Source organism: Amblyomma mixtum, chromosome 2, assembly GCF_055824585.1.
Source record: "Amblyomma mixtum isolate Tamu chromosome 2, ASM5582458v1, whole genome shotgun sequence".
In the NCBI taxonomy this organism is placed as follows: domain Eukaryota; kingdom Metazoa; phylum Arthropoda; class Arachnida; order Ixodida; family Ixodidae; genus Amblyomma; species Amblyomma mixtum.
The window spans coordinates 8,102,865-8,125,194 of record NC_143013.1 but is presented as its reverse complement, the minus strand read 5'-3'; the positions used below and the strand labels follow the sequence as shown (position 1 = coordinate 8,125,194).

General features: G+C 47.0%; 1 protein-coding gene, 1 long non-coding RNA gene and 1 other non-coding gene across 4 annotated transcripts in view; 2 read left to right on the top strand and 1 right to left on the bottom strand.

The window, feature by feature from the left end:
- Window positions 1-6,962, top strand: part of LOC149358333 (uncharacterized) — a 33,519-nt gene extending 26,557 nt beyond the window's left edge. For both annotated transcript variants that reach the window (XM_089570387.1, XM_089570386.1), the window contains one exon: window positions 712-6,962. In XM_089570387.1, the coding sequence (XP_089426513.1) occupies window positions 724-1,887 (1,164 nt within the window). In that variant the 5' untranslated portion in view covers window positions 712-723 and the 3' untranslated portion in view covers window positions 1,888-6,962. The remainder of the gene's footprint in view (window positions 1-711) is intronic.
- Window positions 1-9,266, bottom strand: part of LOC149358332 (uncharacterized) — a 65,162-nt gene extending 55,896 nt beyond the window's left edge. Inside the window, exon 1 of the long non-coding RNA XR_016288663.1 lies at window positions 9,215-9,266. This is a non-coding gene — a long non-coding RNA (uncharacterized LOC149358332). The remainder of the gene's footprint in view (window positions 1-9,214) is intronic.
- Window positions 9,267-17,354: 8,088 nt separating this feature from the next.
- TRNAD-GUC (transfer RNA aspartic acid (anticodon GUC)) lies at window positions 17,355-17,426 on the top strand. Its single transcript has one exon. It is a non-coding gene; the product is annotated as a tRNA-Asp (tRNA).
- The last annotated feature ends 4,904 nt before the right edge of the window (window positions 17,427-22,330 follow it).

Here is a 22,330-nt window from a genome sequence, read left to right as displayed (position 1 = left end):
CCGATTTTGGTTTCAAAATGGCTCCCTACGAAGACACCAAACGGCCCGCGAATTTTAAAAAACGCGGCATTTAAACATTCATAATAAATTGCCCGCTGAGTTCCGAAGACTCATACTTGGTGTCAATGCTTCTGAGCATCACTTCTAACATTTACAAGCGGCTTTTAATTCTTTGCATGGTCCCTTTAAGGCTTCCGGGAAGGCTGCTAAGTCATGTGCGGCCGTATGCACAGTTGGTCGGTCGGCACGCTCACTGCGAAGCTGAACGCAGCACCATTGTCCCAGTGTCTGACTTGGTCACATAAGCCCCCTCCCGGCGCTCTTTGTTGTATTATTCGCCGTGCTGCTGTGTGCGTGTGGGGCCATGCGCGTACGATATGCAAATCAGTGCGAGTGTTCTGCGCGTGTGCGCAACAGTCTGAATAGCACGTGCTCTGACTTTCCAATGTAAACAGTGCAAATGTCCGCATGCACCGCACCACCGAGAGGAGACTGGAGCAAACGTGCGCATTGTTCGTTACGTGCGTGGCATTCCTCGCCTTCGGGGTCATAAATGCTTCTGGGGAGCTACTTGGCTGCCCTGGCACCGGCTGCGCGCGGCGGGAAAATGCCTCACGCAGGCCAGTCCAACACGATACGGGGTGGGATCTCACTCCCTGTGCGAAAAATTCAGCTCGAACTTATACAGTGCTGTGATGTCTTTGTCCGCAGAGGAAGACGACCATGAAGCTCATCCGTTGGGTCGAGGTGCACATCGGTCGGTCGCGCAAGAAGGCAAAGAAGACGCCCACCAAGCAGCAAGGATCGCCCCGCTGCGGAGATGGTCCGTCTGAGAATCTCGCTCGAGCCTCACCTTCGACGGCGGCCCCGAGGCTACACAGCGGAGAGCAGAGCTGCTCGCGTGTCGGCGACTCGGGCCGCCCCGAGCCTCACGCGAAGGCCGCGGCGACGGTGTCCCTCCAGCCGCAAGCCTGCAGCCTAACCAAGCTTCCGGTGGCGCACATCCGCACCAGCTTCCTGGACCAGGCCCCCGTGTCGCCGGCCGACGCCAACTCGCCGCGCCAGCGCAGTCGCATAAAGACCAACCCGTGGATCGCGTCTCCGCGAAGCCCCTGCGGAAGCAGCTCGGCCGACTCCGGCTGGGCCGGCTCGCGCTCCTCCACCGGCTCCGAGGGCTCCGAACCCGGAGACGTGACGTCGCTGCTTTTGCACGAGCCTTCCTGGCGCGGGGGCCACTGGGCCTCGCTGGGATCCCTGCCGCCGGCGCGCAGCAGCCACCACGCGGCCTCGCTGCTCGGCGCCTCGCCGCTCCGGCCTCGCACCTCGTCGACGCTGGACCGGCGGCCGTCGCCGCTCATCGGGTCCAGCGACCTGCGCTTGGCGTCTGCGACGACGCGGCGACCCGAGTCGGCAAGACTGCAGCGTCGCCAGACATGCGGCCGTTCGCTGTTCGGCACCCGCATCAGCGACAACGATAGCAGCGCCAGCAGCGACGACGAGGCCTACTCGGAGGACTTCCTCCAGTCGGAGGACAGCAGCGACGTGGTGACGGTGGTGAAGGCCGCCGGCACCCCACAGACCGACTCGGCCTGTGACCCCGGAAGCTGCACCACGACACCCCTGTCTGAGTGCTCCTCTCAACTACAAAGGACCGAGACGCTGGCTGACAAAGTGCGGCGGTTGCGAGCCCAGAGGGCCCTCGTGCAGCAGAAGATGCACGAAGCTCGTGTAGAGGAGCAGGCTTCACGTGAGCAGCGCATTCGGCTCCACCAAGAGTTGATGCAGTTTCGCAGGCTCATGCTGCTGCACTCACTGCAGGGGTTGCGCTCTGACCTCGAGCAGCGCACTGCCTGTGTGGCGCCGTCGTGCAGGGGTGGGCAGCACTGATGATGCTTTGTGCTCAGCATGCAGAGTGGATGTTGAGAAAGGCACGAAGGGGCCCATTGCCGGCTGTTTGCTGTGGTATGTGTGCGTTCCTGTTTTGAGTGTATGTTGCATTTTCTTTTTAACATAATGCAGCAGTCTATCGAGTAATGCAAAATTGGCTTTGGTAGAAACTGTAGGTTAATGTCATATTCGCTGCGTATGATATGGAAACTGTAATGTACTGAACAGCAGAGAGGACCCTTGTCACTGCAGTACAGTGCAAAACATGAAGCACTGTGACCGGAACAGCTTATGACAGCTGAGCGTACGCACTGGCAGTTTTTATTACTGGTTCACAGCAGTTAGCAACCTATACCATTTCCATCCGCTTGTATGGCATTTAAGGCATGCAAAGCATGAATTCATGACTGTTGTATTTTTTGAAGAACATGAAACAGCAGGGCTGACTTTTGTAGCTAATGTCCTAGTGAATAGTTTGTTAGCACCTGGTAACCCAAATCTACATTTTGGTTATGAGGGTCATGTCAATATAGATGGAACTACATCCAGATGGAAACGTTGGGCTGTACCGCATTTATGCGCTGTCAGGCCTTTTTGTTTTCATGGACATTCCCATCAGCAATACAGTATGGCCACGCATGAACATGTCTTTTTTCCTGAATTTTCTGTGCTGCACAGAAATGCTATTTGATCATTGCTGTGTTCGGCTCACATTAGGTACCTTGTGTACATGCATACTTGCTGCTCTGGTTTTTCTAAAGGCCAAAAACGAGTCATAGACACTCGTTCTCCTAAGTGCTGATATCCTAAAGACAGGAAAATTATGTTGTGAAAAAGGTTGCACAATAACTGTGCAACAATTCGATAAGAAGTTAGTATTCTTCTGGTGGTTGTGCTAGCCATAGTCTTGGTTGCTGACAGGAATGGCTGTAAATCATGTCTACGTTTTCCTGTTTGCTCATGTAATTAATTATCATGTAACCAATTATTTGTTAAGCTTGTTGTGTACATAATCATTTACTGCCACGGGCCTCAATGTTGCTTTCGCCCCTTGTGTGATCAGTTTTTCTAGTCACAACAGTAGTATGCTGCTCATATATCACACCCTTGTGTACACTCCAGAGACATTTATGAACACTAAGTTGGTTTTGCAGGGAGGTCATTGCTTTGGCTTGCCATTTCGGTTCTAGCGTATCGGTGATTGAAGGTGTGTTAAAACTGCATAATCATTGCAGAGGATTTCTTACGTTTTATGTTTGGCTTCTGTTTGCAGTTTCTCTTCGTTATTTATTAGCGATCCATTCTGTAAGTTGTTCAGCTCCTCAGTGGCTCTTCTGGCCTCAATGTTGCTTGTTACATCAATTTGCATTCAAGCAGTCAGAGTGAAAAACTAAGTTTTGAGGCATATTTTCTCCTTTTCCCCAATCATTTATAATTGGTTCTGTGAAGTACAGTAGACAGTGTTCACAAGAGAGAAAGAAAAAAACAGCGAAAGCTTGTAGCTTTGTTTCTGATTAAGCACTTTAGTGTAAACTGTACTGTGTGAGAAACCTTGCAGGCTGCACTGCGTGGTACAAATTTTATTTGACTTGACCTGAGCAGTGCGCACTCTTTGATCCGCTGTTGCCTTTCACACAGAAAGCTAAGCTTCTAACACATTGCTTAAATTCGCATTTGTTCATGCCCCAGCCCTAGTTGTCCGCTGTGTGGCATCAGAGCCAGTGGAATCTCATGTTCTTTTATTTTTTCTCTCATTCTGTCCTGTTCTAATCATGCAAATGGAGGAACACAATACTTCGCCCGAACTTCGTTGTTATATACCTAGGAATGCTAGTATGCAGCGATTTCTTTAAAAGGAATATATGCTCCTGCTTTTTGCAAAGTTCTTCAGCTAGGCTGCTCCAGCACTGCCTGGAGCTTGCCATAGTTGCACGCTTCAACTTTGCCATTATTTTTTTGTACTCTGGTCACCGCTGTTGGTTTTTGTTTTTAGTTGAGGTTAGTGCCAGGTTCCTGTATGCTCCAGGCACAGCAACTGCATTCCAACGTTCCTTGCCACTCGCTGCTGCATGGAGTATGAACCAGTGGCAGTCATCGTATGTAATCTTATGGTTCCCAGTTTCCTTCCCGTGAACAAAGTCAACAGAGTTTATTTACACCCTGAGCAAGTCTATGTACGAGGTGTGCAGAGCAGCATACTTTCGTAATGACGAACGCATGTGAAGCAGTGTGAAAGAGCTTCGCAAAAATACAGTGCAGCTGCTTTAAGATGCCACTGCTGTGTAATGCAAAGTCCCATGATGAAGTTCAGATTAAGGTTTGTGAACTGCGGTCATGTTTCAAGCACCATGACCACCGATTCCTCCGCACCGTGAAGTTCTGCCGCGGTCTCGGTTGGGTATATAGTGATCTCTGGCTGGAACGTGAATCGCACGTGACGTCGTACCTGGTAATCATTCTTTTCCTTTTGTACTCTGAGGAGAGCACCGCCTTGTGCACTGTGTCTTGTGTGTGTACCTGTGCGGCCGAAATTTTGTGCCAGTTTGGACACACACTTCAGGCCTGGTTGTGGGTGTTTCCTGAAATGGCTCAGTTCATCCATCCCTATGTGGTGTCCACACCATTTTCAGGAGTGTTTGCAAAGTGATCGACAACTATTCTGTTCTGTTCGCTGTGCTGCCTATCATAAAATGAGGGCAAGATGCATCGTTCTTCGTGTTTTTCCTTTGTCATTGAAATTGGGAGTTTATGCTATTTATGAAGATGTGTGCTTATTTTTCCCACGTATGAAATGCTTCCCGAAGTTGCCTATGCTGGCCCTTCCCTTACAAAAATTTTTTAGACGGTTCATAGACAGCCTGTACACAGTCTGTGGAATGTCTGTTCACATTTTTGTATGGGTTGTTTTGGCTGCCACGTTTCTCTGCTGCACATACTTGTATCCATTGATGCACTGATTTTATAGCTGAAACACTTACAATGACAAACTTTTCTGCAGCTTTTTTATTTTTCTTATGTGGAACTGGTTGTTTGGGATGTGTATACTTTGAGCAGCAGTTCATGCAGCACTTTGTAGGCTTATAGAGATTCAAATGTTGCCACAAAGTGGGTGCATTATTAACTTTGCATGGAGTCGCCGTGTCAACATACGTCACCCGTTCCTTCCAGAGTCGACAGTGAGTGCACAATCCCATTTCTAAGCGGTACAGTTAACCGGATTGCTATGGGCGTGTGCTGCAAGTAGCAGAGAAAACCAAACATTACTTGGTAGGGATCGGCTAAAAAATTAATTTACCGATTAGCTATCGATAGGTGGCGAGAAGCAAACAGCTCGACAGTGATGAGGCGTTGTTGTATATTATTGTGCGTGCCAAAGACGTAAACCGCAGGACAATTTGAATTCTTGCCTCATGAGCCGAAGATGAATTTGTCCTACAGCATCAGCGCTGACAGCTTATTCCACATTGAAAGCCACAATTACATTTTTGCTCTGACAGAGAGTTCAGTACCACAGCAGCAACATTATCGTTCACAGTGTCAATTCTAAAAGTTTTATTTGCCTCTCTTTGTCGGAGCAGTGCAGCTCAGAAAGGTTGCTATTATTTGTGAGACTTCATTTACTGTAGTTGTTTGCTGTACTGGATTCTGGCCGTAAGGAGCCGTGCGTGTATGAACGGTTCTGATGTTGCGGGCGTTTGTTCATCGCTTGATAGTGTTCTTAATCGCAGAGAGCATGTGAAACCTGTAGAACTTCGATAGTAGTTCGTAACCATCTTCTGACGTCCGTGCGAACGAATACAAAACTCGTACTCAACTATTTGCTCAGCTGTAGTGATGTAGAAAAATCGTTAACTAGCCACTAGTGTGCGAACTAGATTTCTTCACTTTTAGTGCTAGGGTCTCCTTCGAGACATGTGCCACTTGTTTGTTTTGCGATAGACGTAGCCAGCTGTGACATCTTTCCTTGCAGAGTACCGACATTGACAATATGTATGTTGTAGCCTTCCAGCAGCAACGTGCTTCGTAGGCGGGAAAATTAAACGCTGTCATCGTTCGGTAATATGGCAAATAGGTACCTCAGAACTGCGCCCGTATTCCTTTTTTTTTTTTACTCTTGATAAGGATTTAAATGTAAGCCCCTGCATTATTTTAGACTGAAGCCTGACTCGGTGTCTGAAGCAAAATGTTCTGAAGAAACTGCCTTCCTGATGACTTCTGATATGGCGCGCCCGTGGCATACAGCACAACACAAGAAAGTCTATAGTTTTGCTTCCAAGAAAACCTATTTTTATTACTGCCGAGTGTTTATAATACATTTCACTGCATGGCTTTTGCATGTTGGAACACTTGCGAGAAAATTCAGCCGACTTATATGTTTATTTAATCAAATTCCTTACAAGTCCAAAGGTTGAAAGATTGCTTCAGGGAACGTTACAGAAATTACAGGTCATCATCTGACATACAGCAACAAAGTGCACAACAAAATACGCTGCGGAGCAAATTTAGTTTGAACAAAAAAAAAAGTTTATGAAAGCATGCACTATATGAAAGTCTGACCAATTAACAATACTTAGCTGCATGTATGGTCGTGCACTGAACAAAATAATCTTTGGACAGGGTCTGAATTGGGGAGTAGAACATGAAAAGAAAACTGTCAGTTAGTTTCTGGGGCTATTCGTTCACATATATTTTAGCTATGTTGCATAAGGCCATCGCTAATGGCACAAGGTCAAGCGCAAAATTTGTGGTTGGCTGAAGAGCTGTTGCGAACAAGAACCATTATGCAAGTGATGTGAAGTGCGGCGATTTCGGGCAAGCGGCAATGTGGGCAAATGATGTCCACACATTTTTTTCGTGTAGTGAGCAAATGCGAGTGACACTTGCAAGGCTGTAATTGCATGCGCGATAATGATGTGGTGTCTGTTACACTGCAACACAGTTATGAACAGCATCGAGATGTTTTGCATGTCTCGCAAGGTGGCCTGATAATGAGACCATAATTCATCGTGGTTGTGACTTCAATGCCTTGTGCATGAAGGAGACGTCCAGTGCTGAATAAAATCCTGTCACACGAAGCGTTTTATTTATTTGCTGTGATTTGAAGTAAAGGTGTGGGGCTGAATGATGGGTGTCACAAATTTGATGTAGGGGTTGAAGCAAGAGGAAGTACTTCAGGAAGGCTGGCAACATGCCAAGAGGAGGGCCTGCCTTTGCCGCGGCAAGGTTTCTTTAGTTATTGCATGATCTCTTAAGAAAGGCTGTAGCTCGGAAATAAATTAGCCTTTCTGAGGTGCTTCCACTTGGTTTTGTCTTGCATCTAAGTAGTGAAGTGCATATCTGTGAAGCTTGATAGTACAACGGAATATAGCTATTTCGAACTCGCTCAGTTCGAACTTCTGGCTTATTCGAATTGCCAATTGGATCCCATTAACATCACATGCATTAAGAAAAGAGCAGTCAGGCGTCCTTTAATTTGAACAAATTCTCTCTCCCCTTCGAGTTCGAATTAACGAGATTTCACTGTATTTCAACAAGACTGTCTACGTCACTAACACTTGCACTGCTTATGCTGGATGTCTCACGTAATACAGACCAACACCTCAGAAAACGTCACTTAGCACTTCTGAGAGCACGCACTTTTTTTTTGTTGTCTTTTGTCTTCATTCATGGTCCATCTTCCAATTTTGGGCAACAAATTCATTTTTTTAGGATTGGTATGTATACCTTGACGACTGTTATAAATGCAGATTTTCGATTAAATGACTGGAAGCGTCAACGTGTGCGAATCGCCTCATGATTTACTTACAGAAGCAATTACATGGTACCGGTGACATTCTTGTGCTCCAAAGTTTGAGTGCAAATTGTCGAATAGGAACCGGACGCTGCGATTTCAGCGAGCACTGGTGGTCTGTGAACGGGCTCTGCGTACGCGCATGCCAGAGTAGATTGTTCCAGACTTGAATGTTCCTGTCACTTTGACTGCCTGTAAGATAGTGTTCTCTTCGGCGGAATATATTCACGAATCGCGGAATTTTGTTATTCTGTTCTTATTCCTCCTAATTTGCTTTTGATGCTGATCACTAATGTAGAGAAGCAAATTATGCCACATGGTCGTGTTTAATCTGGAGTTCACCTGTGTTAAAAGTCATTCATGCTAATGTTTTAACATTGCTGTGTATAGCTAAATAATATGTACATACAATGAATCAAATGGTATAAAATGCTTCATGAGGCCTGGAAAGTGTAATAATAACCCATGTTTCCTGTAGTATATTACTTGAGGCCATAGTTCTGGTAGTATGTGATATTTGGGGCCGCAGATCGTTGTAACGGTCCACTGAATTTTATGCTCTTTCAGTATGGTGAAATGAAGGTTTCACTATGTGTAGTTTAAGCTTTTGCTTTAAGCAGCTGTAAATAAGCACAAAATCAGGTCAGTCTCTGCAAACTGCTACACTGTTTTCCAGGATGACAACATTCTAATTAAACATACAACAGGGCTTTAAATAGCAAAGTAAATAAGTATGGATGGCTGTTCACTACATTTCTATACAGTTTGAGAGGTGACGATGGATTCACTTTATTTATACTTGACGTGATAGCTCACGTCAAAGGAAGGATTCTTGACTTGTTGACAGCTCTCGAAAAACATTCCATGTGTTTACATATATATATGTTTAGGTGCAAGACTGCCGCAACAAAAAAAACCATGAAAATGATGAAAACATCCAAGGTGAATCCCACAATGCCAAAGCTTTTATGCGGAATATGTGGTGAGTGTCTATACTTTAATTGCCCTGTGCAACTAAGGCTATGATGCACCAATCATGCAGATGAAAGGGGTATAAGGAATTTAATGGCGCAAAAGCAAATAAGGCTATGATGCGCGACTCATGCAGATGAAAGGGGTTAGTCCTCTCCCTCCCCGCATTGTCATGCCCGTTTTCTGTATACATTCTCACAATGGCAGGTTCATGAGAATCGGCCGGCACCATTGGCTAGAAGGGGGTCCTTAGACGGGAAAAAGCTGCTTCGTTCTTGAGTTCTATCTGACTTGGCACAGCGAAATCTCATCAAGGGCCCGAGGAACGAAAGGCTGCTTTTCCTGCGCCAGCGGAATCCTCTGCTACGGTTCTCCAAAGACACCGGAATGCTGCGCGCGCCCTCGAGCGCCTTCAGCAGTGAATATATGTTACCCTCAGCTATCAACAGCCCAGAAACTAAGTAGATACCGTCGTCGCGAAACACGTAACCACTCTCTTGAACTCGTCTCCACTCAAACTCTTCACACACATATCCACGCACTTAAAGACATCAACTCACTCACGTTAATCTTCACTCGCACACACTCTACTCACACGCATAGACGTGAGTGTGTGGGTAGCATTTCGTGAGACGTACCCGCCGTCTGCTATCCCAGTGTTGCCATACTATAGTGTTGCCAGACTTGCGTTATTCCCAGTGTTGCCAGGCTATAAGGTTGCCAGATTGTGCACTAAAACCCAGTGTGGCCAGACTATTCATACCCTCTCTCTTTTACATTCTCCTCCGCCTACCGCTATGCTCTCGCGCCGGAACCGCCCAGCTCGTTAGAGCAGCCATGCCCGGAGTGGCCGTCGCCTGATCGCCAAGCGAAAAAGCACGACCGCGGCGATTGCGAAATTGGTTTTTTAGTGACCGATGTCGCGCAGACGGGTACCACAGACGAAATCTGCCGCTGCGTGGTCCCGGGGAGCGTATTAAGACGAGAGAAACGCGTGATTTTGTTGAAATAAGCGTGCTATGCTCAAATTCACTTGTCGAGCAGACGGTACGACAGACGAAATCTGCCGCTGCGTGGTCCCGGGGAGCGTATAAGACGAGAGAAACGCGTGATTTTGTTGAAATAGGCGTGCTATGCTCAAATTCGCTTGTCAAGCAAACGGGTACGACAGACGAAATCTGCCGCTGCGTGGTCCCGGGGAGCGTATAAGACGAGAGAAACGCGTGATTTTGTTGAAATAGGCGTGCTATGCTCAAATTCGCTTGTCGAGCAAACGGGTACGACAGACGAAATCTGCCGCTGCGTGGTCCCGGGGAGCGTATAAGACGAGAGAAACGCGTGATTTTGTTGAAATAGGCGTGCTATGCTCAAATTCGCTTGTCGAGCAGACGGGTACGACAGACGAAATCTGCCGCTGCGTGGTCCCGGGGAGCGTATAAGACGAGAGAAACGCGTGATTTTGTTGAAATAGGCGTGCTATGCTCAAATTCGCTTGTCGAGCAGACGGGTACGACAGACGAAATCTGCCGCTGCGTGGTCCCGGGGAGCGTATAAGACATTAGAGAAACGCGTGATTTTGTTGAAATAGGCGTGCTATGCTCAAATTCGCTTGTCGAGCAAACGGGTACGACAGACGAAATCTGCCGCTGCGTGGTCCCGGGGAGCGTATAAGACGAGAGAAACGCGTGATTTTGTTGAAATAGGCGTGCTATGCTCAAATTCGCTTGTCGAGCAGACGGGTACGACAGACGAAATCTGCCGCTGCGTGGTCCCGGGGAGCGTATAAGACGAGAGAAACGCGTGATTTTGTTGAAATAGGCGTGCTATGCTCAAATTCGCTTGTCGAGCAGACGGGTACGACAGACGAAATCTGCCGCTGCGTGGTCCCGGGGAGCGTATAAGACATTAGAGAAACGCGTGATTTTGTTGAAATAGGCGTGCTATGCTCAAATTCGCTTGTCGAGCAAACGGGTACGACAGACGAAATCTGCCGCTGCGTGGTCCCGGGGAGCGTATAAGACGAGAGAAACGCGTGATTTTGTTGAAATAGGCGTGCTATGCTCAAATTCACTTGTCGAGCAGACGGGTACGACAGACGAAATCTGCCGCTGCGTGGTCCCGGGGAGCGTATAAGACGAGAGAAACGCGTGATTTTGTTGAAATAGGCGTGCTATGCTCAAATTCGCTTGTCGAGCAGACGGGTACGACAGACGAAATCTGCCGCTGCGTGGTCCCGGGGAGCGTATAAGATGAGAGAAACGCGTGATTTTGTTGAAATAGGCGTGCTATGCTCAAATTCGCTTGTCGAGCAGACGGGTACGACAGACGAAATCTGCCGCTGCGTGGTCCCGGGGAGCGTATAAGACGAGAGAAACGCGTGATTTTGTTGAAATCAACTTCTCTGTTTTTCCGCATCTTTCCTTGCTAATAGCAATAACACTAGATTATCTGAACAAAAGAATATGCTTCTACCAAAAGTGAGTACAAATTATGGAAAACAAACTGCTTTTTTCTCCGCCATCAAAACCTGGAATTCATTACCACTAGCAATCAAATCCGCACGTTCGCAGTCCGCTTTCTACACTTTACTAAAAAAACATCTCTCATCAACCCATTCAGCTTCATGCCATGCTTAAGTTTGCCTTAATCTTATTTTCTGTTCCCCACTCTGACAGCAAACGGTCATATTGTTACTCATCTGGAACCTCTTTTTTTTTTCCTCCGCCTATGTTTTATATCTGCATTTATTCAATGCCCATTGCTATCCGATGTCTTTTTGTGTTCTTTCTCTTGCTCTTATGCTTTGCTGTTTTATGCCATTTTTGTTAAATTATGCCCGCTAACTATTGTATAACTTATTCATTGGCGCAAATTACACTAATAGGTTTTAACTTAATTGTATACTTTTGTTCCATCTCCCCTGCCAAACTTGTGCACTTTTCTTATGTATTCCTGATGGGAGGTCCCCCAGACAGTTTTTACTTTGGGACCTCCTACTGTACTAACTTTTTTATGAAACTTACAACTCATTTGTATTTCGTTTTAATAAACCTTTAAAATCTGCGGGAAAAAAAAAAACGTTCAAGAGGCGACATGTGGAGTCATGGCACATCCGGTTCACAAAGGCGGCGACGAATAGGACTCCAGGAACGCTTCCCTCGTCGTGCGTTAGTGCACTGCGCCACGGGCTAACAAAGGCAGAGCGAAGGCAGCACCCCGCTGCTGCTGGCACACTGTAGTCACCCCTGTAGAAGGGACCAAGTTGGTCCCGAAACGGTGGGCAAAAAAGTAAAAATATTGGTTGGCGTCAGTTTCCTCTCAACTATCTCAAAAACCCATCAAGACGGACTTCGGTCGAAGATGTTTTCATTCCTACAATTACTGTTCTGAATGCGGCTTTCAACGCAGCACGAGCTGCAGAGCATTCTTAACTGCCAGAAGAAAAAAATATCTAGCCACTACGAAGTGACTGGGCAATAATAGGATGCGCGCACATGAAGTAATTATTTCTGCAAGGCTGCTTCTGACGACGCCCGAATTTCGCACTTTTTTCGAAGCTCACCAAGCACAGACTACAATTTCGTTGTTATCAGTTATTCAGTTCAACACTGCCTACCCCAATTAAAAGTGTCAATGTTGCGTGAATCTGAGCACGCGTCGTTGGTACCTGTAAGCTAGACGCCTACGGCGCCAGTAGGTTCCTTCCCCCTCTCGACGGTAACTACCGTGTCCATCGGAAGTCTAGAGGGGTTAGGAATGGTGACAGCGCGTCGCGCGCTTCGGACGCTCTCCAAGGCCGCGGGAAACGGGGACCAAGGGGCCGACGACCGTTTCCTATTAAAAAGAGATTAGCTCTCAAGTGGGTGGGGGTCAGTAAGGTCGGCGACTTCTGAAGTTCCCGGCTGTCTAGCTAAGCAACGGACATTACTGGCGCCTCTAGAGTCGGGTTCTGGCGAGCACTGGCCGCCGCCCACTTGTACCTACAGTGCCACTCCAGCAGTATTGATTGAAATTGCGCGAGAGCAGATTTAATAAAGCTCCGCCCAATTATCGACGGTATTAAAACCAGCTGCAAACAAAGAAGAGGAGCGCGCCGAGTCCCAATCTCGGCCGCTTTTCTACAGCCCTTTTTCAAACCGCCTGTTTTTTAACCGCCTTTTTCTCCTGTTGCCTTTATTTTTGTTTCCGTCTTCAAGAAACTAGTTTTGCTTCTCAAGAAGTTTGGAGTTGCTGCCCCAACCGGCAACGTGTCGCCGGACGAGTGGACGAATTAAGGCGCGAAGCAGTGGCGGTCCGAAGGGCGGAGGGGGCGCTCCCCCCCCCCCCCCCCCCCCCCTTCCCCAAAAGCCTTTGCATATCTTCCCGAACGTACGTTTTCGGGCTCTCACAGGGCGAGATGTGATTTTTGACGTAAATCAGCAAACCTTTTTCGTCTGTGATGTGTCCAGTAGTCCCCTACCTTGTACGTTCAACGTGTTAGCGGCAGTTTTATTCCACACAATTCTAAAATTCGTAGTTATTGTCGAGGCATCGGGGCCCTGCCATGCCCCGCTGTTGTCTTGCCTTGGCGCCGGCGCGGCGACGACGGCGGTGCCATTCACATATGCGGTTGCGGTGGCCAGCAACCTCGTCGGGGCGACGTGGAGCCACTCATTCATGTCTTTATCCCACCGTGGGCGAGCAGGCGGGCTTGACTTCCCGCTTGCTCTTCGCTAGGTAGTGCACGCGTGGCATGCACGCTCCTTAGGTGTTACCTCGGACTCTACGAGGCCGGGCGCCCCACCCCGGCCGCTCGTGCAGTGTGCCACGCGCGCGATTAGTTAGAGATAGGACGCTACGTACAATTTGTCGTTTTCTGTAAACGATTGTGCACAGTGGCCGCTCGCGCGCTCTTGCTTTCGGACAGAGCCCGGACATTTGCGCGCGAGCGGCGCGAACTTGATTACGTTTTGTATTTTATAAATAGCATACAAAGCTCTTCCCTGTCCTTCTCCTCGCTATATTTTCCCTTCCACCTCCGCCGGCTGCAGCTCGCGTGCTTACGATACTAGATGGCAATTGACGCGGCCGGCAACATTCTTTTCCTTCGCCTTTTTTTAATTTTTTCTTTAAAATAAACCGCTACCACCTATCCCACAATGAGACGCAGCGACGCCAGCGTGGGGATCGTCCCTTCGGTTGGCTTCACAAGACGCACCGCCCAGCCGCCTTGTCGGAGGTGACCAAGGGCGGAACAAAGCTCCTTCCCCGAACTGAGTAATGAGGGCCGCCAATCGCACTCGTGAAATGCCCGGACAGGTGCATTGACCTTGCTAGACCCACCGTGGCGGGATGTCTCATCCGACGACCTGTTTCTCCCTGGCATCGAAATGAATATTTCTCACGTAGCCGTTAACATTCAAGGCAAGAGTTATTGTATAACATTTATATCGTTCATCATTTAATTTTCAAAAAAAAAACGCGCAAAAGTTGTAAAAATAAAATGTAGATAAAAAAAAATGTGTCTATTTTTTTTTTATACGGAAGTTCGTCCGCCCCCCCTAAAACCAATCTCTGGGACCGCAACTGGCGCGAAGTGCCCTTTGAACTGCTAACCACATGCATAGACGAGCCGGCCATTCCGACGACGATCCAGAGGAGAAACTTAACTGGCGCCGTGACCAGGAGGATCAGAGTTTCAAGTTAACTGGTGCCGTGACCAGGATGAGTATGACCAGTGCTTCAAGTCAACACGCTTATTTCACCAAAATCACGCGTTTCTCTCGTCTTAATACGCTCACTGGGGCCACGCATCGGCAGATTTCGTCTGTCGTACCCGTCTGCTCGACAAGTGAATTTGAGCATAGCACGCTTATTTCAACAAAATCACACGTTTCTCTCGTCTTAATACGCTCCCCGGGACCACGCAGCGGCAGATTTCGTCTGGTGTACCCGTCTGCTCGACAAGCGAATTTGAGCATAGCACGCTTATTTCAACAAAATCACGCGTTTCTCTCGTCTTAATACGCTCACTGGGGCCACGCATCGGCAGATTTCGTCTGGTGTACCCGTCTGCTCGACAAGCGAATTTGAGCATAGCACGCTTATTTCAACAAAATCACGCGTTTCTCTCGTCTTAATACGCTCCCCGGGACCACGCAGCGGCAGATTTCGTCTGTCGTACCCGTCTGCTCGACAAGCGAATTTGAGCATAGCACGCTTATTTCAACAAAATCACGCGTTTCTCTCGTCTTAATACGCTCACTGGGGCCACGCATCGGCAGATTTGGTCTGTTGTACCCGTCTGCTCGACAAGTGAATTTGAGCATAGCACGCTTATTTCAACAAAATCACGCGTTTCTCTCGTCTTAATACGCTCACTGGGGCCACGCATCGGCAGATTTCGTCTGGCGTACCCGTCTGCTCGACAAGTGAATTTGAGCATAGCACGCTTATTTCAACAAAATCACGCGTTTCTCTCGTCTTAATACGCTCACTGGGGCCACGCATCGGCAGATTTCGTCTGGCGTACCCGTCTGCTCGACAAGCGAATTTGAGCATAGCACGCTTATTTCAACAAAATCACGCGTTTCTCTCGTCTTAATGCGCTCACTGGGGCCACGCATCGGCAGATTTCGTCTGTGGTACCCGTCTGCTCGACAAGTCACTAAAAAAACAATTTCGTAACCGCCGCGGACGTGCTCTTTCGCTTGGCGAACAGGCGGCGGCCACTCCGGGCAAGGCTGCTCTAACGAGCTGGGCGGTTGCGGTGCGACAGCGTAGCTGTAGGCGGAGGAGAATGTAAAAGGAAGAGGGAACAAATAGTCTGGCCACACTGGGTTTTAGTTCACAATCTGGCAACCTTATAGCCTGGCAACACTGGGAGTCGCGCAAGTCTGGCAACACTATAGTATGGCAACACTGGGATAGCAGACGGCGGGTACGTCTCACGAAACCCAGCCGTGTGTGTGAGTCGAAAACAGTGCACCCATGAGAACCGCGCTGACACGAAGAGAAAGGGTATAGGTCATCGTCGCCATCAAAGTTTGCTGCGCTGGCTACGTCGCGGCGAAAAATTTCCCACTTGTTGGAACCTCATCGCTCTGGCCGCTCGAGCCGCTGCGATGACTATAAAAAGCTTATAAACTTATAAACCTAAAATAACTTAAAACTATAAAAAATTTAACTTGCTGAAAACTAAGTTTTCAGACCAACAAACGGGATGGCGCCACCGGTGCGATAGCTGCAGTGATGCCAACCCTAGGGATTTATCCCTAGATCTAGGGGTTTTTTCTTTGCTTTAGGGATCTAGCGTCTTTTTTGTGAAATCTAGGGATCTTGAGATGCCGTAGAATTGCTACTCTAAGCGGCTTAATGGCGGGTGTATCTGATTATTTTGCGCTTGGAACAGAAAAAACTATGAAAAATGCTAATTACTACTCTTTTATGTTTAGTATTCTGCCGAGCCGAGAGAGGGCGAAAGCAGTTCTGTAACGCGAAATTATCGACTACTGCACAGGGAGGAAAAACGAAACCATGTGAATTTCGAACTGTTTAACGTGCGTGCCATCTCTGGCGCTTCGAGTGCCTGCTCCTCTACACAAGAGGAAGTTGAATTTTGACTTTTAGTGCCTGGATCAACGCGCTACGTTTACGCTCACCGCTTACCTTTATCAAAAAGTGCCATAATTGTTCGCATTCTCCACGTATGCTAGACCACTTGATTTAAACGTGCTGTTCAACCAGAACACACATTCAAAGTTGTGAGGAATTACTTTCTGATTTTGTAATTACCAATCTTATATCTGTATCATTGCTGTGTAACTATAACAAGATTACATTTTTGGTTATGTCAGTTTCTCGGGACGTCAATCCTTAGTAGCTCCAAAACTATTTGACGGTCTTTGATTGCGACTGTGATTAATAAATAACTGTGTGGTGAGATAAGCCATTTCACCGCTTCTGAATGTTCTCTTTCAACTTGGTATCAACTGCATTTATTTTTCAAAGGGCTGCATAGGTTCTTTGCGCGTAAAGATAAGCCGGCTGAAGGAGCAGCTCAAAAGCCGGTGCGGTGAAACGGGAGTCGTCTGCTCGTGAGCGTCGTCGCTCACCATCTTTCTCTCCAGTGACCACACGTCTCTGTAAAAGCTGGCGCCATCTGTGGGCCCTCTATGTAAGGTAAATCTACAAAAAAAGGTGCAATTATGGCTAACACGCTTTTATTTATGTCTGACAAATTGTGTAACCAATGGACGAAGCAGTGAACTGCGCTGAGACTTTGTTAAAGCTCTAATGGTCGCATTAACAATTAAACAATTATAGGCTAGGGATTTTTCTTCAATCTAGGGATTTTTGGGGGTTCAATCTAGGGAGAAAACGTTGACCTGGGTTGGCATCACTGGATAGCTGACAGCAGCTTATAATTTCTTTCGTCGTCGCCGCAGACGGTGTGAATATCCGACTTATTCTGTTCGAATCAGGTAAGTACCCCAAGCAAACGTGTATTAAACAATTCTGCCGACCAAATGCCATTTCTATGCGAAATTTGAGCTCGAACAATGAGCCCGTTTAGCTGAAAGAAGCATGTTACGGGGCGCGTTTATTTCCGCAACACGCGATATTTCTGGTCAGGTACCGTTCCTCTTGTCTAGCTGCGTACTTAAAATCTTGTGCTTTTCGGTGTCAGTGAGCTTTCAATTCAGTAACTGCCACCTATTGCATCTCCTCGTTAGTATAGTGGTCAGTATCCCCGCCTGTCACGCGGGAGACCGGGGTTCGATTCCCCGACGGGGAGCTCTCTTTTTTCCCTTCTCTCTCCTAATACTGTAGATTATTGTCGCTACCCTACTCTACCTAGGTCGCATGAGCTGTATTTGCATGCTTTCTTTTTTTTTAAACTTTAATACAAAGCAAGAAAATAACAGCGCAAAATGGATGAATACGCAAAGGCATATTCCTAATTGGCATCTAGATAAGAAAATAAATTGCAAACAAGTCTACGGCACAATTCAACAAATATCGAGATGAGTACACTGTTTTTAAGAAGTCACATGTGACTGCGTTTAAAAGCCCGGCACATATAAGCCCACTTGTACACACCCCAGTAAAAAAAAAAAACAAAAAAACGATGGGTCCAGTTGGGAAATTTTCAGTTGAAACCAATTGGTCGAAAACCAGTTGTGTTTTCGCCACCCATTGGGCTCGACCAATTGAGCCCAGCTGGTGCATCCAATTAGAAATAATTGGTCATCCAAACAGACCAGATGCCCCACCAATTGAACTCATATGGCATACCTCTTCACCAATTGAACTCATATGGCATACCTGTTAGACTCAAATGGTTTCAAGTGGCCAGTAAAAAAAAATATAATTTCATTTAGAAGCAATTGGCTTTTCTTCTATGATTTCTGTGAGACTTCTGCCAACATTTTTGGAAGGGTTAATTGAAATTATTGTTACATGCTGTTATGAAATTCAAGCGAGAACAACAAACACGCATTGAACACTATAGTAGACACTGTATACCAACATAAATTCTCAACATATATCCACAGAACACACTTTTGCAGTCACTTATATACTGCACTCATGGGGCACTGCAGCTAGAGCTAGTGGCGGTTGACCATTAAGCGAAGTTATCTAATTTAAGAATGCCCGCTGGGGTGGATGATGAAAACAATTCCAGAAATTAAGCTGTTAGTATCTATTTTATAAGAACCTAATTAGCCTACTGTTCTGTTTTATAGCCAGCTCAATATATATATACAGATCTCAGTAGACGCCACTGACTTCAACTCAGATTTTACAATTGTTCGCCCAATTGGAACCAACTGAAGCTTCCAGTTAGGAGATCAGCTTCCAATTGGTTTTCAGGGTTCCATCTGGGAGCTCCAATTGATTTCAAATGGTTCCAGTTGGACGATGCAACTGGGAGTGTCGAAACCAATTAGAATCTCACGAGCCTGTTGGGTAACCCCATTGGAAATGCAGAACCAATTGGAATGTTCAACTGGAACTAGGGAAACCAAATGGACTACCCAGTTGGATTCATAAGGCTAACTGGCGGACCAATTGTGTACAGCGGGTTCCAAGTGGAACCAATTGGTATGCCCAATTGGACCAATTGTTTTTTTTTGGGGTAAAAATATGGCTTTTGCGGCAATCGCAGGCGAAGCACATTTGGAGCACTTAATTTGAGCTCTGATATTAAGCGTTGTGCTATTTACTGCAGCTACTACGGACAAAGGATACGCAGACAGACCAGCGTCAGATGAACTAGTGTTGGCGGACACCAGAAAACCGGCGAATCGTCTTAAGTAGCAAGCTGGTTTACTAATTTCTAATAACTAACTTTTTAACTAGTTAGGCGCCCAGTTGAAATTAGAGATTTGTAGCCGGTCGTTAGTAATAGCCATATCAGTTTCGAGAATTTCGAAAACGCGATTACCCTCGTTGGTGTGGCTCGACAAAATTTTGCTGCATCGTGCGAAAAATACATGCGCTTTCTTTCGAAAGCATGCAGGCAAAGCAACCCCTTCAGTGAACATAACTAGTCGAAAAATCAAAATTTTGTCGAGCCACAGCGCCAAATATAATCGCGTTTTCGAAATTCTAAAAACTGATATGGCTATTACTAACGACCGGCTACAAATCTCTATTTGCAACTAGGCGCCTAACAGTTAAAAAGTTAATTATTAAAAATTAGTTAACCAGCTTATACTTAGTACGGTTCACCGGTTTTCTGGTGTCCGCCAACACTGGTAATACTATGCCGCAAAAGCCATATTTTTAGTCCGAAAAGCCTATTTATGAAAATGTTTGAAAGTGTTCGCTGAAACACCCGGTATATATACAGGGTGCTTTTTTTAACCGTTTACGATTTTTTTTAGACAAAAGGCGTTGATAGTATCGTGAATGCCGCCTTCACGGAATGCATATTCGGCTCGGCGGACACAAGATAAGGACGTAGCGGTCAAGTTTATTTAATTAATTAGCCAACTTTCGTTAATTATCTTTTTAAATCTTTGCTTCATGCTGCATATTGTAATCGGCTGCAAAGATTCAAGGCTAATACAATTTGCAGAGATATTCGCGATTGAATTTTTAGCCTTTTCGGATCCGATTAGGGAACTGAACGCTCCGAGTGCGTCGAAAATCCCACCCATGATACTACGTAAGAGATTGACGAAATGAGGACGACAACCGACGGCACTAAGGCTAGCTCTGACTGCGGCAGGCAGGCGCTCGAGAAGAGCACGTAGTCACTGCTCACTGCCTCCGTGAGCAGCGCGCGCTCTTTTCGTCATTGCCATTCAACTTAGAGGCACGTTTCCTGCCGTCAGCGGCTCCGAAAAAGCAGCACGGTGATAACGCGCAAGATTTCCCTTTCCGCTCTGGCTCGGACGAGAAAGGACCGGTGGTTTATAGGCTTTCGATTTATTATTTTTCACCGGAATCTCCACTGGTCCGCGGCCGGCTGTCGATTCTGTTAATACAACGAGCAAGGCTGCTGCAATACTATACATATGAACTCTGAATGCGCGTTGGAATGGCAAGGCAGCTGCAAGCGCGGCACTCGTTGACCGAGAAGGTGCAGATGGTTGTCGCCTGTGTAAAAACGAATGGCAATGCTCGCCTCGCCTCAAGACTGCGCCTCGGAGAACTCTGGCCACCCGGTTCCGTCACATACGATGTTCGCTAAAATGCACTAACTGTTCCGGACCACAGGATCTGTGCTTAATTCAAGGAAGGCAAAGGAAGTTATCCTGAGTGAAGAATTCAAGATAAATGTTCTCGCCTACGTTCGTGCATACCCCCAAGCCAACATCCGTGAAATCGTCGAGTTCGTTGTATCAGTTTTTACCCTTACCACATATCGCTGCATCAGGATCTCAGTGAAGACGATTATAAAGAGCAGTATGAATTCAGCAACTGGGCGTTGATCAAATGTGACGAAGACTCAGACTTTTTTAGGAAGGTTCTGTGGACGGACGAGGCCCACTTTTGCCGTAATGGGGAAGTCACTGTACACAACGCCCACTACTGGTCTGATCATAACCCGCACTGGCTCCGGGAACACCACCACCAAGTACGGTGGTCAGTTGAATGTCTGGTGTGGCATTTACTCAAATCGAGTAGCGGGGCCGTACTTTCTGGAAGAAAATCTAACAGCGAAGTCCAACACAGCGAACACTCTAAGTGGTGCTGCCAGCGATTTCATGTCCGAGATCCCGGGTCCACGGCTCGTGGTTTCAGCACGACGGGGCGCCTGCGCACTTCACACCGCGTGCAAGGGATTGACTCGGCAGCAACTTCCCCGGTCAGTGTATCGGGCGCGGTGGAATCATGTTCTGGGCACCTAGGTCACCGGACCTAACTCCATTAGACTTCTTTATTTGGGGTTACGTCAAGAACGAAGTCTACGCAACTGAACCTGAAGACGTGGCCGACCTCGAACAAATAATCATCAAGGTATTTGTGAATATACTCCCGCAGGTTGTGAAACGAGTACTGCAGTCCATGAAGGAGAGATTCATGGCATGCGTGGCGGTTGATGGCAAGCACTTTGAGCATTACTGATGCATAAAACCGAGCCACAGAGATACGACGGGGCAAGTCATCAGTTCACGTCTTTTGAAATTGCTTTGGATGAAAAATAATAAAGCACAATTGCACACCGTTCCTTTCTTAGCCGAGCCAGAGCGGAAAGGGAAATTTTGCGCGTTATCACCGTGCTGCTTTTTCGAAGCCGCTGATGGCAGGAAACGTGCCTCCCAGTTCAATGCCAATGACGGAAAAATAGCGCGTGCTGCTCACGGAAACAGTGACTATGCGCTATACTCGAGCGCCTGCTTGCCGCAGTCGCAGCTATAACAGCCGTGGTGCCGTCGGTTGTCGTCATCATTTCGTCAATCTCTTACGTACATCGTGGGCGGGATTTCCGGCGCACTCTGAGCGTTCAGTTCTCGAATCCGATCCGAAAAGGCTGAAAATTCAATCGCGAATATCTCAATACCTGTTGCACTTATGGATATGCAGCAAAGTCACGGACACCTCGCATTGCCGTGACCTGCATATACCGGGTGTCCCAGCTAAATGTAACCAACCTTTTAAAAAAGGCGAAGTGTCCTAGTGCAGTGATACCAACTGAAGGTTGTTCAGAGTCGCATGGCCTAGTCTCGAGTATTTTTTGCATTCTTCAAAGTCAATTAATTAGTTAAGCTTAATTAGCTAACTTTTTAATTATTTACTTCAGGAAAAAAGTGTTGTTGAGAATGTTTTAGATCGCCTCGAAAAACCGCTAGTAGTGCTGTTTTTATCACGGTACGATTTACGTAGCTTTATTTATTGGCCTTAAAAGAAAGTTATCACGTGACCAGCTGCTCGCTCGCATCTCTGTCCCAATGTGCACCCGAAGTCTCGTCGAGGAGAGGACTTCAGGAAAAACAGGCTTTTATTCTCTAAGGCGCATCTTGGGACGTTTAGTGGCACCGTTGTCACGTGGAAGCTTTTTCTTATTGTCCGAATCACCGTTAAAGGCCGGTAAAAAAACTACGTAAATACTACCTCCTCGCTTTCTTCTCGTGTGAACACGAAGTTGTTGAAAACGTCCAAGCCTTCCTCACCCGCAACGCTGAGCAGCAGGACCGTCTTTGACGCCTCTGATCTTGGTTTGTCATCGCATGCCATGGCTCGAAG